The sequence below is a fragment of the Cyclopterus lumpus genome, chromosome 13, assembly GCF_009769545.1.
Source record: "Cyclopterus lumpus isolate fCycLum1 chromosome 13, fCycLum1.pri, whole genome shotgun sequence".
In the NCBI taxonomy this organism is placed as follows: domain Eukaryota; kingdom Metazoa; phylum Chordata; class Actinopteri; order Perciformes; family Cyclopteridae; genus Cyclopterus; species Cyclopterus lumpus.
This window is the reverse complement of record NC_046978.1, coordinates 4,420,640-4,436,386: the sequence shown is the minus strand read 5'-3', so window position 1 is coordinate 4,436,386 and position 15,747 is coordinate 4,420,640. Positions and strand designations below refer to the sequence as shown.

The 15,747-nt window shown below is 39.8% G+C and overlaps 1 protein-coding gene and 1 long non-coding RNA gene across 2 annotated transcripts; one reads left to right on the top strand and one right to left on the bottom strand.

The window, feature by feature from the left end:
* Window positions 1-1,225: 1,225 nt before the first annotated feature.
* Window positions 1,226-2,811, bottom strand: LOC117741070. The gene is made up of 3 exons (XR_004610678.1): window positions 2,619-2,811; window positions 1,732-1,860; window positions 1,226-1,252 (listed from the first exon to the last, which is right to left on the bottom strand). It is a non-coding gene; the product is annotated as an uncharacterized LOC117741070 (long non-coding RNA).
* A 4,337-nt stretch (window positions 2,812-7,148) lies between these two features.
* Window positions 7,149-15,610, top strand: tmprss4a (transmembrane serine protease 4a). Its single transcript, XM_034549291.1, is given in 16 exon segments — window positions 7,149-7,723; window positions 10,840-10,894; window positions 11,061-11,204; window positions 11,326-11,478; window positions 11,581-11,707; window positions 11,826-11,945; window positions 12,473-12,516; window positions 12,883-13,045; window positions 13,153-13,319; window positions 13,613-13,668; window positions 13,670-13,709; window positions 13,805-13,833; window positions 13,835-13,948; window positions 14,141-14,209; window positions 14,211-14,267; window positions 14,269-15,610. Coding segments are annotated over 16 exon segments (1,389 nt in total). The 5' UTR covers window positions 7,149-7,717; the 3' UTR covers window positions 14,314-15,610.
* Window positions 15,611-15,747: the final 137 nt, after the last annotated feature.

Here is a 15,747-nt window from a genome sequence, read left to right as displayed (position 1 = left end):
TACCAATACTCCAATACTAGAGTAATACTTGTTGTGCTACTTTGTGATCATTTGATTTAAAAACAAAGCTCTGAAAATTTTGATTTTGAGTCAGGGTCTCTCTACAAGATGCAAACACTATATATAATATCATATATATATATATATATATATATATATATATATATATATATATATACTATATATATATATATATAATATGGTAATTATATTACAAAGGAAGAATTGTAAAGATATTTTTTTTTTTTTTTTAATTGGAGCCCCATAAGTGGGTCATTCTGCCAATTGTATTTCTGTGCAGAGAAGGAAGCCTGAAGCATCTAAAATAATTTAAATCATATTCACAAACTTCTAACGTTCTATTTTTATTTTGTTGCACCAGTTGTTGTTTTTTGACTGAGTGAAGAAGTTGACCTTCTTTCCCTTATTGCAGGCAGGTTCATATAAAAAACAAAAGAGGGAAGCCACATGCAGCTTACAAGAAAACTGATCTGCCGGGTTGCTGTGGTTTAAGCTGTTGATAGTTTGCTTTCCCCTCAATAGGTTGTCTTCTCATCTGTAGCAGCATGTATGCTCTGTGGTGTTATGTGTGTGTGTGTGTGTGTTGTGTGTGTGGGTGTGTGTGTGTGTGTGTGTGTGTGTGTGTGTGTGGGTGGGTGGGTGGGTGGGTGGGTGCAGACAAAAAACTAACTGAGACAGATTTCATGACAAAAAGAGAAACTTATTAAACTTAAACTAATTAAATAAGATTGCAAGTATACAGTATATAAATGTATATTCCACTAATTTTGCAATGTTATTCAAATTACATAGGAGTACAACCTTGCATACACAGTAGCATGTAATGCCCCTCTTTCAGTTTCAAAGTGAGCACTGTTGGCCATTGACATGTTTCAAAAAGCACAAAGTAAAATTAGCATTGATATAATCCTTCTTCTGTATTCAGGTAACAAACATGAACGTGAATTATAGCAGCAAAATAGAAACATAAATGGTATACATACTAAAAACAAGATAGGTGATGCGTAGGAAAATGACCGACGAGGGGTTCTGTCATGGTGGTTGTTGGTTGAGTCATTTCATGACACTGGCTGATGGATGAAGGGAGGAGGAGACTTCATTTAAGCCAACTTTTCTGTAGATAAAGAGATCCACTATGAAGGCAATTATACAAGTAAATAAAACTTGAATTTTAAACGGCCTGTAAGGAAAAAAATTAACTTACTTGAACACTTGTCTTTCAGAGATGGCTCTATATAGAAAGAAGAGGAGATGGAGTAGAGGTGCATTTCAGTGTAGCATGACAGAATGCATCTTATTGTAGTCTTATTGTGGGTGATGTATACCGACCAAGTGCATATGCATGCCAGTTTTACATAGTGAAGGTATTTTTAAAGGTCCGGTTCACTGGCAATAACAAAACCATCCAGATCATTTGGGTTTTATTCATGCAGATTTGAGATAAACTGTATCTGAAAATTGTGTCCCCGCTCAATATAATGGAGGTAAATGCACATAGCGAAGAAAAATATGCCATTTACCCCAGATACAGCTATATAACAACAGAAAGTAGAAAGTAGTTGCCACATTATAAAAGGAGTTCACAGAGGTCCAATATGGACTGCATTATTCAGCGTAACCAACCCATGATGCATATCTCAAACCACATAGCTCAATACCACTAGAACACCTGTTTTTTGTGGTGAACTGACTCACTGAAGCACTGCTCACCCTTTTTTTTCTTGCAGCATTTTTGGCATTTGTACTTCCAGCAGAATTGTACAATGCCAATGGTGAAGAGGATCGCCAAAATCACAAAGCCAACAGCAATACCAACTGCCGTCGAGTTTACACTGCTCCCTGAAAATACAAATACAGAGAGGTAGATTGCACTCACCGATTTAACACCGGTCATTTTACAGACATTTGAAGAACAATAAACAAGCCACAGAGTGACAAAAAGGTTATATTTGAGTTTTATTGGGTTGTATTCCTGACATAAATGGTTACCAAATGAAATAGTATTTTTTCTGGCTGTATCTGTTCATTGTGAGTAAATATTCACTCTGATGAAATGAGATTGGGAAATCAATCTCTGGGAAAGAAACCTTTGAAAGGAAAGTGAAATGACGAGTGCCGATGGACTTTAAGGGACGCAAACAGCTGGAACTGGATGTAAACATCGCAAACCTCTCTTACATTGCCCTTTCGTTTTCCTTCCTGACTGCATAAGTATCAGCAGCGGCAGATGGAGAACGCTTTACTACTAAACTTTCAAAATTATATGTGCTAGTTTACGGTTTCACGACCACATCAAGAGTATATGGACATGTTCAGTATATGGCATGTTTAAAAGACACTTTCAATATAAGTTCTAAGTTGCAGCTTACACATTGAGAAGTAGTGTAGTGTACAGGAAAAATGCAGGGCTTAATGATGTGTGTGTGCAACATTAAAACTCAACGACTCCAAAGCAGAGCATACATTTAGTTTGAATTCAAGGACAACAATGTTGTAAAAGTAAAATAAAAAAAATAAAAATAATTAAGCTGGATCACTTTTTCAAAGCTGTCACTGTGAACAGAATTGAAATGAAGCATTTCAGCTGAAAGACTCACCATTCCCCATATTCGACCAGCTAGGATGACCAGTGGTATTTCTTGTTTGTCTTCTCCTCTCCTCCCGGCCTGTTCCGCGTTGAACTCTGTCACTCACTTACTTTACATCAGTCTCAATAACGATTTGTCTTGACTGTGAAGATCCAATGCAGAGTACTCTCTCTTCCTGCCTGTCCATGTCCCCATTCCAGTCATTCTTTTAAACCGGTCCATCTTCTTTCTTCATCCTGCCTCTCTTCTACCCTTCCTTTATCCTGCCTCTCTTCTACCCTTTCTTTATAAGCATACGTAAGAACGAAGTGGATCTGACGGCCTGCCGTTCTCACATGGCCATTTATGAGCAACCCTTGCTTTTAAAAGATCCACATTGGAGTACTTTGATAGTGTGCATGTGATACAACTTTTCACAAGCCTCACTGAGATCCAACAGGAAACTTAAACAGAAAGTCTGAGTTATCTATTTTAAAAACCAAAGCTACAACATGATGAGCCTTTTCTTTGTACCTCAGGTTATAGCTTGAATACGAGCTTCTCCCTTTCCCCTCTCTAACAAATCATTAACACAGCCAGGTAATGGCACCTGAATTAGGTGGTGCTTGGCGACTCCTGTTGGATGACTGAGTTACTACACCACTTTATCATCATAATATAGTCAAAAAATTGTTTTGATCATGACAAAATACTTTTAAACTGATTCCATTCCCGTGTTAAAATTTGGATATGGAGATTTTTCCTATCTTTATTCAAGAGTGTATTGTTTCAATTTTGACTTATGGTTTTCACATTCAGATTTTATAATGCTTTCCCTCAAAAGCCTGTCCCTATTTGTCACTACTGCGCTTCTATTTGCTGTGCTTCTGCTCAAATGGTATGCTTACACTGAGGGATATCATTGTTTGCATCGATTTTTGCAGGGAAAAGCATTGTAAAATCTGAAGTGAAATCAATAAGTCATGCTCTCAAATAAAAAGATAACACTCTTGAATAAAGATATAAATAAATATCCATATCCTATAGTGTAACAGGATCACAAGCAGCTGGATTTGTTTTGGCAATGAAAAGCAAAAGTTAAGTTGGTAAATTGTGATCTGCCTAATTTGCAATGAAAATGGAAATTCATGTTTTCACCTTTAATACGTTTTCGTAAAAGCCACATCAAAGCATGGGTAAGTAAAAAAGGTAACTAAAAATTGTCCAACTGAAAAATAAGCAACTCCAACTCATTTCCAATGAAAGTAGACGGCAGCATTAGCCAAAAAAAACTCACTAAATCTTAGAAATTTAACACCAATCTCAGCGTGTCCCTTCAGGCCTCCTGAAGCCACTACCCCAAAATGATCGTTATTCACGTAAACGTATTATAATGAACATAAACAATGAAAATATCTGTTGTTAGTAGTAGCTGTCAACTTAGCAGCCAGTGGAAGACCTCGATGTCCCACAATGAGTGCCTGGGCAGAACAGAGCTGGAGAACAAGGGCCACAGCAGAGCAGACGGAACTGGAGGGACCGAAGAAACAGGGCTAGGAGAGCAAATATTCAACAAGAAGGACTTGAAATGCAGACTGACTCAGTAGGAACTACAATATGGCTCTGATTCACCTGTCTCCAGTGATGCAATCACACACACACACACACACACACACACACACACACACACAAACAGAAAAGAGAGAGAGAGACACTCAGGAAGACGTCCCAGGAGCAGGTGTAAGAGACGTATCCCTGACAAAGCATATATCTATAACAACTTTGTCAATAAACTACGGTAAACCAAGTAGAAATATAGATCAAAATACTTTGAAATACTGTGTCTACACATACATTGTCACAGATGTAGCCTATACATGTGTGTCAGTATGTTCATGAGGTGAGCGGTAACTGTAAGCAGAGAAAAAATATTTTCAGGAAATGTTTTGGGGGATTTCTTTGGTAATATGGCTGCGAAATTCCCGGATACAGTTTTTATCTTACCGTCACATAACAATGTGAAATGTAACTGATCCTCTTTATGGTGATCAGGGCAATAATAGATTACCAGGCTGCAATGACCTGTATCCACTATGGCATGACTACTTGTATAACTGATGTGTTTTGTATTTCTCAGAAAACAACACAAGTACTTCCTCATACTGTAAGTCCAGTGTTTTTTATTGTCGGCACGGTGAAGTGGGTGGCAGCTCACACAATGACACTATTACAAGAAGGCTTTGATTACAGGATTTGTGTTTGTGTGTTTTAAACCTCATGTTGCAATTGTAATGCTTAAAATAACATATTTTTGTAATATTTAAAGAATGTATACAATTTTGGACTCGCACTTGTATATTATCACAGACTTCTTAGTGGAGCTTTCATGTCTTTTTGGTTTTTCCACTCAATTCATGTTTATTTTTCATTCTCTTTCATATGTCCTATATACAGGAAATGTAATTTATATTTTCCATTTTCCAAGCGTGGTTCTCCCAGATGAGAACACTTTGTCCAGTGAACATGAAGTAGGGAAGTGTTAATTATTAACCAGTTAGTTCAAGCTGCACTTCCCCTAACATTTCTTAGGCTTCATATTAAGTGACATAAAATGCACAACGGAGGGTTTGGGTGCATCGTCTGGTGAGGAGATGGGGGTGTAATGGTTTTGATGGTAAGTTGAGGTTTTGTGTGTGTGTGTGTGTGTGTGTGTGTGCGTGTGTTTGTTTGTGTAAGGGAGAGAGAGAGAGAGAGAGAAAAAGCTGTTTGCCGTGTAAGTGGAGGGCAGAGAGGTGGGATGAAGGAACTCAGAAAGGTGTTCCCTGTTGAAGAAATAAAGGTTGGTCGAGAAACTCCTCGGATTAAAATGCAGAACTTTTAGACATCTAGAATACTTTTCTCCAGCTCACTAATCGTCAGATGTTTTTCTGACAAGGAGCGTCAGAGTGACAGCTACTTCACAGGTGAGGAAGAGTACCGTGGTGTGGGGAAGGATTTCTGTGTGTATAGTTATGGTGTTTTACGTCTTTTTTTTTTTCTTCAACCATAATGGTCACAGCCCCATTATAATGAATGTGTTTGTATCGCAATTCTCAAGCAACAACATCATTCTGTGGGAGAATTAAAGAACAAATGGCATGCTGTTAGAGTAGTAGATGATTTTTATTGGTACTTCACACATTTTAAATTGATGTTGTTCAGCAGTACGACATAAAATTATGTTTTGCTCTAAAGAGACTGTATTTTCAGTTCAATTGGACTACAGTGGTTTTCTATGTTCATAATGCTTTTGCTTCTTTCAAAATTGGTCTTGCAATTAAATCAAATGTTTTAAAGTAATGTTTCCAAAGCTCTCTGCTTAGGGTTCTGAGAAGTTTTCACAGAATTTGAATCTACTGGTGCATTTTTTGAAAGTCAATGAGAAATAAAATGGTTTAAAACATTTTCTAAAGATGCCATTTCTGACTTTGAACCAGCCCATTTTGTCTATGTTAAAAGTGTGCTGGTTCTAAATCAAAAGTGCCTTACAACTAACAGAATACGTAACAGGATGGTTTTAACTTCCATTTTCTTAGTTGGCATAATCATATTGTGATCACAGCAATAGTCCAAATAGATCTGTTAATATATAATCCATCTGGACTATAAACTGTTCAGGAGGTCAGCTGTCTATTTAGTTACCCTTGAGTCATACATGCACCCAGTTTTAAAGAAAAGGCAACAGGTGATTTAACTGACAAAGTAATGGAGACTAATGAAAGAATAAACTTCATGAGGCTGATATGGACTGTGTGTCGTGCTGTGAGAGCTGATGTGATTATGAACAAAATGATAAAAGCCTATAGAGCCAAACAAAGGCACTCAATAGAGTTATTAGATCCCTGAATTGCTCTCATCTCCTGCTTGTGCAAACATGTTGTCAGCCATTGTTCAATCATGTCGGACTTTCAGGATAAACGTTGTTATTGCACAACATTTAATTGATTGTTAGTGTAAACTCTTTGGGAAATGTGCCATATTCGAGTGAATGGGATGAATGTGGCCCATTATTTTACAAATTGGTTTCTACATGCCACTATATTGATATTTACCTAGGCTCAGTCAGGCAAACACACAAAAGGAGGTCATGCACCAGATGTAATGGTGGAGCCTCTAAATGCCATGGCAACTTTATGGCACCCTGAATGTTTAACTGAGGTTATTGACCGAAAGAGAACTTGTGTGGGGAACATTCAGAGGTCATTAGCTTCACACTGATTCCCTCTATATGTATTTACCTAGCCTTGTGTATACATCCTTCTATCTGTCCATTTCTGCATACATACATATATATATACATATATATATATATATATATATATATATATATATATATATATATATATATGTATTTGAATTTGTCATATTCCTGTTCTGCTAATGCTGTGGCATATGGCATGAGTCACAACTAGGTGTCATGAACACCTGACTGATACCAACTGACTTCTTATTAGACTGTCAAAACAATCCAGACGAGAGGAGAAACACGCCTCAGCCTCGAGGGCATGTGCCACTGCGCACACTGTGAACCTCTGTTAACGCCATGTTGATGTTTGTGAGTATGCATATCAGTGGGACACTGGCGTGTGTCTGAATGTCTGCGTGTATTTGTATCTGTGCAGATGCACGCCGTGCGACTGGATGTTTGAGCCACAAAGCGGGGAAGAAAGAAAAAAAGGTTTAAAAGTTTGGAGTGGGAGGAGAGACGGTGGCAGAGAGAGAGAGAGGAGGGTTCAAGTTTCAGGTTACCTGGAGTACTTTTGTTTTGTTTTGTCAGCAGGGCTTGGTCATTCACCAACTATCAGGCTCCACACCAGCGCACTTTAATACTTCCTCGGGCTCTCGACGAGGGGCAGACACCCTTCAGGACGGATTTCGTTTCACTGCTGTAGAAAGGAAAGGAGAGAAAGAATAGATTGAGAGAGAGACGGAGTACGACCAGGTGTTTTTAGTAGAGCGAGAGCTTGGACAGGGTGAGAGGAAGAGGACGAAGGAAATCCAGGTGAGAGTTACTGGGGAGTCCCACTTCCAGGACAGAGGGCAGTGTTGACTCGGTGCTCCGTGTAGAGCACAACAAGGACAGCGACATCATGTGGGTGAGTACACCTGGAAGTAGAATCAACAGATGTGTGGTAAAGATGGCGAGTCAGGTCACTCTATTTGAACCTCACCACCACGACACATCCTGCTCACGAGTTGATCATACTCTGGTACCAGGAGACTCATACGAGCAGGAATATTTTTGCATGTTTGAGATACTATCTGCAACTGAATAGGTGCACATACAGTTGGCTGATGTCCATATGTTAAGTATGAGTTGCCTTAATAAGCTTGACATGGTATCACAGGTGTGTGATCAGTTGTAGCTTCTGGTGCAGGTAGGAACATGTCGGTTCGTATTGATACAGCTCTCGTGTGTGTGTGCGTGTGCGTGTGTGCGTGTGTGCGTGTGTGTGTGTGTGTGTGTGTGTGTGTGTGTGTCAGCCACCTCATTGTGTGAATGAGCATGTATGTGTAGGCCTACGGGCCTGCTTGTGTGTTAGTGAGTAAAGCTTGCTCCACACTAAATAAGGTGTTCACTTCTGCCCTTTATAAAGGTACATGTGTGCCTTTTTTAAATAACATGTACAATGCTGTAGACAGGAACATACACATGAGGACATTTGAAGTCAAAAGGTCATCAAGTCATCTAAATGTGCAGACTCAAAAGGCAAAGATTTCTGCGTTTTGATGAAAGCTCGTCCAACACGGCACACAAAGCTTCTCAAAAGCTCTTTGTGAACGTTTTAGTTTAGAGGAACGTAATCCAACGCAGCTGAGAAGCAGCAAGGGGAACACCTTGTTTAAACAAAAGGTTTGCCATGTCAAAACGTCTGTTCAGTCTGACACAGTTATACATTTTTGCTGGAGCAGGGTCTGTTCCGATTAACGCAGTGTGTATGCGTCCACCTTGTGGGTCAGTCTGATGGTATAAATTATGGCACTTATATGTCACGGTATGACAAAACGGGCAACATGACTTTCTGTAGCTATCTTTCTGGTTTCCCGCCCACTTTTTAGTGCTGTCATTCATCTCGCCTTTAATCCTCTCTCATTTATTCAGTTGCTACGGTATAACATCAGGGGACCTGGTTTCTCCCATGTTTTTATTTGTATTGATTTCTGGTATTGGTGATGATTCTTTTGAGGGAGTCTATTAACTCAGATGTGTCATCAATGTGAGGCCAAAACTCTGCACTTGACTTGCAAAAAGAGTTTTCAATCTTTTGGGGAAAATATGAAGAGAGGATCACCTTACATTACATTAAGTGAAACGTATATGACTATAAACTAAATATATGAAACCAAATAACATTTGTACTATAATTGAGTACCAAGTGCTGCAGGGATCGAACATTCCTTGTTTCAGGGTAAAGATAAATGTGAGAGAGATTGGACATGACAACATGTACAGTGAAAAGCAGTGGCTGGGTCTTTGATGTATGCAGTTGTTATGCTTTCAGTTGGACATGACCAGTTGAAATGTCTTTTATAAAAGAGTGCCTTCAGAAGTTTCTCAACAAACCAGTCTTAGCCAGCACAGCTGATTCATAGCCAGATAAAGGCAAAGAATAGTCTCCCTTCTGAGCAAAAACCCGACCTCTCTCTGCATATAGTCTATATACTATACATATATACTATATGCTTGTTCCTTACATTTGACTGATGAGAGCAGACTGTGGACATGAAACAGATATGAGATTTAAAAAACCTCTTGCATCAGATTTGATTATTAAGCACTTCCTTTAAAGGAGGTAAGCCTAACTACAGTAGAATGAACCTGGTGGTAAGGATATTAGCAAATGAGGGAATTAACCTTATACTCTAAAACAAAAGTGAAAACTATAGAACAGTATAACACCGTTTGCTGCTCTGTTTCGCTACCATTCTAGCAATTCCTCATTTAGTCTAAATATCAAAGAGTTCGAACTAGATATCAAACAAAGTATCAACTAACATATACTGTACAGTACGTGTGTGTGTGTGTGTGTGTGCGTGTAGTTCAAACAGTGAATGAAAAGCTTAGCAGACAAGACAAAGGAAGAACAGCAGGTAGACGACAAGTGCTCCTCAAACCATCAGTTAGTTATATACCATCTGCTGAAATCCTGCAAATAGGCCAGCCAGCAGCCATAGTGATGTTTAGCTATACCATTACAGTTGTAAAAGATCATTCTCGCGATTGAATTTCTGCTAAAAAAGAGAGTGAGAGTGTTAATTTGTCAAGATTATTTCACCACCACTTGTATGTATGGTCAATGTTTGCCACCGGTTTTATTTTCTGCAATAAGCCAAAATCTATTGGAAAAATCCCTCTGGCTTTTTGTCGAGGGAACCCGTGTGATTCTAACTTCTGGGTTGGCCAACAAAAATACGTCATACCTGCAGTGCTCTGTTAATTAGCGGTTTGGCCAGCTACTCTCCTGTTTGATTCTTTCTTATAATATAGTCATGTTTTCAATGAAGATGCTAAAAAGCTCAAACTAGCTGCTGAGCACCAGCCAGACACAGTCAGCCACTTACTGGTGAACACAATAAAGCATTTAGCATCTAGAGAGCCAGATATTTACTTTGGGGTTTAACATTTATCATTCATAATTGTTCCCACAAACATACAATGTTTATGCGTTGTTTATGTTCTGTCTCCACAATATCAGCTGCATTTGAATGAAAGACACACAAGGTCCCAATAGACCCTGCCACACTACACCCCACAATATTGTACATTCAGAGTCTATTATTTTCCTGGTCGGGTCGAGGAGTCTATCTGTTAACAGATTATGGGAACTCCCTGAAGCCTGTGGAGCGATGACCTGTGTGACACACTATGTTCCATGTTTGAATGATTGGTAATCATTTTGCGGCTCCTCCCTTGGATAGGCATCGTATTATACACTTGTTTCAATCATGGCTCACGTTTTTGGTTTTTAGTACTTTGGACAGACGGATACCTGCAATCTATTCTGACATACGTTCTGATCCCATGGAATTAAACACTAAAGGCCCATCCAAACAGATCGAGAGCTTGAAACTTGCACACAAAATTACACAATCACAATTCCCTTCACCTAGAAATACACACACTGTATATTTTCTCTCAAGCCAAGCAACGCACACTGTTTCGACACCTGTGCTAACCGTGTCTCATGTATCCTTGACGTTCTTTCCACAGACGAGCGCCCAGGTGCCTGAGGACAGCAATAGACCTTTGAATCCAAGGCAGGCAGGTAAGCTGTCGTTTGGGATTGGCTTCATGTAAATATATGTATGTTGCTTTTATGAATACCATGTTAAATAGATGGAAACTACAGTATAATACTAAATCTATTCTCACATCCTCTCTATTCTATTATTTCCTCTCTTATGTTGGTCGCTATCTTTTTTTCTTCTCAGCGGCTCCACAGCCCGGCCGCCACAGAAAGCCCATGACAGCTCCAAAGACTCAGAAAGACAAGGCGTCTAAGAGGAAGAAGGTGTTGTTCACTGTCCTGACAGTTGTGATCTTACTGGGCATACTGGTCACAGCAGCATACTTCAGTGAGTCACAATGTGTGGAAGTAGTTTCCTCCTCAAAGGACACATTTATTTGTGATCCAAACAAAATGCCCAACCTTCGTTTTTCCCCTCCCTTCCAATGTCCCTCTCTGTTTCCATCCAGTTAAGCAGCTGATTGACAGCAAATATTTCTTCTGCAAGAGTTCAGTGAAGTTCATTCCAATAGACAAAGCCTGTGACGGGGAAAATGACTGTAGAGGAGGAGAGGATGAAATTACATGTGTGGCCAGCTTTACGGTCAACACTACCTTTCCAGGTAAGACAAAACACCTGACTCTGTCGTGTTACCATCACAGACACAAAAACCAAGCTATTCAAGCTCCTATCTTCTTCCTTTCTGTGCCATTTCTCCCTACAGTGCGTCTCACGACAGGGCGGCAGGTCCTGCAGGTGTACAGTCAGGGCCAAGGCTGGCGAAGTGTGTGCAGCGACAACTGGACCGAGCAGAACACAAAGACGGCATGCGAACAACTAGGCTACACATCGTGAGTTTACATATGCAAATGAGATTGCTTCCATCGCAAAGTGTGTGTTGCAAATCTAAATGAATGTGTTATTTGATCTGAAATCAAGCCTTGCATCGCCTCCCTTCTGTCTGAACAGTAAACCTCGTAGCACCAGTGTCCCAGTGAACACCTTGGTGTCTTCCCTGAAAAACGGACGGTTCACAGCTATCAAGCCTGGTATTACGAACACGCCCATCCATCAGGCTACCATAGACCAGTGAGTAATCTGTCATGAACGTGTTAACATCCGACCTGAAGTCATCTAAGATATCAGTGACGTTTAGAAATCTCTGTGTGCTGTTGCTGGTAACATTACTCGTATGTCAAGAGAGACAAAGATGCAGCTATTGACAGAGAGCTGATTCCCATCTGAACTCAGAAGTGTCCATTGCCTTGAAAATAAAATTACATTATACATATCTCACACTTCTCTTTCAGCTTTTTACTCTTGCTCTTACCCCCTTCATTTCTCTTCTTGCTGGTGTCTGTTCCTACAGTTTCTGTTCATAAAAGACAATAAGTCCCACCGTTTTTGTTCCCTCTCTGTCTTCTCCCCTATGAAAGTGAACGAAAAGACAGGTAGTTAACTCAAACAAAGCAGCAGAGAAACAGACAAAGTTCAGCATGGGTGAAGTTTGGTTTACATTTGACTGTATTTTGTCTGTATGACTAATTGTTTTGTTGCCGTTTGTGATACATGTGCAACTCTAAATATTTGCATAAATGCATTTTATTTCCCAACAGCAGTGTATGCAAATCTGGATCAGTGGTATCTTTGGCATGTTCAGGTGAGTTTTATTTTTTTTAAACAACTAACATTGTTTACAGTTTTTCAGTCAGAGTAGGACTCATGGGTGCAAAGGTGGGAAATGACACAGTTATGGGACCAGTTTTACACAAACTGGCCCATAACTTAGCAACATGAGAAGTTTCCTTCATTCTTTACAACCGATTTTTAAAAAAAAGAAAAAAAAAAAAAAAAAAAAAAAAAAAAAAAAAGGTTCTGGACAGGGAAAAGAAACTGGTCCTACCTTACCTGTACTGTTAGAATAGAAGGGTAGATGAATCAAACAACAACACAAATGCAAAAAAAGTTCAATTTAAATGGATGACGGTAAATACAATGATCTTAACAAGATACCTTTGTTCACCAGACTGTGGTGAGGTGGGCACTCTGGGCCGTATTGTCGGGGGAACAGATGCTTTCATTGAGGACTGGCCCTGGCAGGTTAGCCTGCAACAGGGGGGCCATCACACATGTGGAGGCTCACTGGTGTCACCACGTTGGGTCGTCACTGCCGCCCACTGCTTTACTGGGTCAGTGTAGTTTCCATTAATACCATTTCCAATGAATATCTTTTGTGGTGAACGTCATAAACTCATGCTCACACCTCCTCCTCACTCTCTTCTTTCGGGCCTTGCAGTAGTAAAAAGGAGCTGAGTCGCTGGAGAGTGGTGTCAGGCCGGACATACATTGGCACACTTGGAGGTTCCTATGTGGACAGGATCATATTGAATGGAGATTATGACCCAGTACGAAACGACTACGACATTGCACTGATGAGACTCAGCAGACCAATCACAGTGGGAGGTTAGTTTTATGTATTACTCCATAAAAACATGGATTAGTATCTGTATTAGTATGTTGTTTAACTGACCTTGTGGAGTCTGTAGTTGAAATGTAAGGGCTTGTGAGGAGTGCATAGACTTTACTCTATTGCCCTCTTGTGGTGTCTATGTCAAACAGCTCTTCACTATGGATCATATTTAGCCAGTGTAACTTTAACTGTATCGCCAATTTGACAGAGCGTTGACAAAGGTTACATCATAAAATAATAGGAAGGCTAACATTTTCATAATGCAAGTCCTGTCCCTGTCCTTCAGAGAGCCGCAAGCCAGTTTGTCTACCTCCTAATGCCTTTGGCCTTCTTGCCTCAACCCTCCATGGCCGTGACTGGCTGGGGATACCTGGAGGAAAATGGTGAGAAACCACCTACCCCTATCTTCATCAACTGTCACCCTGGAACAAGAATACAAGTTACATCTATAACTGTGTTTGCAATCCTTGCCCTTCAGGTAAGGTCTCTCCTTCACTTCAGAAGGCCTTTTATTCCTCTGATAGACCAGGCTAAGTGTTCCAGCCCCTCACTGTATGGTAGTGCCATAACCCAAAGGATGATCTGTGCTGGTCTACTGAAGGGGGGAGTGGATGCCTGCCAGGTAACAGTCCACCGATGCAAGTTACAGGACTGCAAATGACAAAGAAGAATATTATCAGTTTTACCTCTCTAGGCCTGCAGTTCAATTTCAGTTGGAGTTTGGTTGATGGTCCAAAAATGATGTTCTCTTCTGGCAAATGGTTTGAATACTCAGATGTTATAAACATGCTGCTGTGCTGTTTATGACTCCCAGGGGGACAGTGGGGGTCCTTTGGTGTACCTCACCTCCTCTCGATGGCATCTGATTGGAGTGGTGAGCTGGGGGCGTTGGCTGTGCTCTGGGAGAGAAGCCAGGCGTTTACTGCAATGTGGAAGAGATGTTTAAACTGGATTCATACAGTCGTCGAGGTACAGAATACAAAATGATGCATAATTGTGATGCTGCAATACATTCAAACCCGTCCTGATTATTTTTAACTAACCCATCCCTCCAGAAACACCCCCTGACAGTCCTCCATGATGAAGAGCAGCTTCCTCAGACTCCATCAACCTTGGACCGCCTGTGAAACGAAAAGAAAGTTTTTAATTAATGTGGCTGACAGAAGTAGAGAAAAGGGTTAAAGTTAAACTGTTGATCACAGCCATATGCAAGAACACACACACATACACGTATACACACACACATACACACACACACAACTTATTACAGGTGTTGTTTGGGCCATTTCAGGTTCTTATCTCAGGGGACAACTATATTATTGTTCGGTTATGTGTACTTTTACAATGTCGTAATCTGACAGACCCAATTCAATGAATAATGCAATTTTTAAGAAAATAGTCATTGGTTTTAAAGTGAGGACTTGGTAATGCGTACACAACCTGTTTAGGGTGGGAAGCTTTTGGACCATAACCGCCTGGCAGACCTTAACCATAATGTACTTTATTAGGTGCTATGATTTAAGGTGTGCAATGTGTTTTGAGCGTTCATACCGTGAACAGGGTAAATGTGAGCTATGCTAATATCAGCAGAAGTCTTAGGGAAACTTCAGGTTAATATCACCAATATAAGTAATTCATAGTCCAGAAGCCTTCATGGTGCTCACGTTTCAGTTGATCTGATGTGTGTCTTGATTACAGGGAAAATGCACCATTTTCAACAAATGTTCTCACTTCCTTCAACAAAGCTATTTAAATAAGCACTTTAAAGTGGAAAGTGAGAATTACTTGACCTTACCTTATGTACAGATGATTCAAGTTGCTGGTCAGATAAAGCACTGAAGACTAACATTCAATATTTACGTTTCAAATTACAAGGGACTTTTATTCAGAAAACTCACACCCCGGCCAACATATTCAGGGTGGTGGTCAGTTTTTCCCTGTTTTAAAAGCTAAAACGTAAATAAATATAAGTTGCTAAAGTTTAAAAGTGAGGAACAATGATTATATTATGTTTATTAAAATGTGTGCACTCAGCCAACACCCTGTCATTATTTCTTCTATTTTAATCATTCCATTTGTAGAAAGGTAAAAGAATACATCTACCTGTATTTCTGGTTTATATATCATTCTCTTGTCTATGGAGATTCACAGGGTTTAACTACTTAGAAATAACATTTCTTTCAAGATTTGGAGCGTGGCATGGTGGCTGATAATGTTTGACTGTACATTTTGTTCATTTTATATACCTGTAAATAAGTTGTAAATATAATAAAGACATTGTGCAACTTGGCAATTGTTTGTCACACAACTGTGAATGTATGTGCTGGAAACTAGATCTCCCTTCCATTCAGTGTTACTCTCCTCCCAAGTGTTACACATCCTGTGACCCAGAGTTAACAAAAGCGACACCAGGGAACAGAA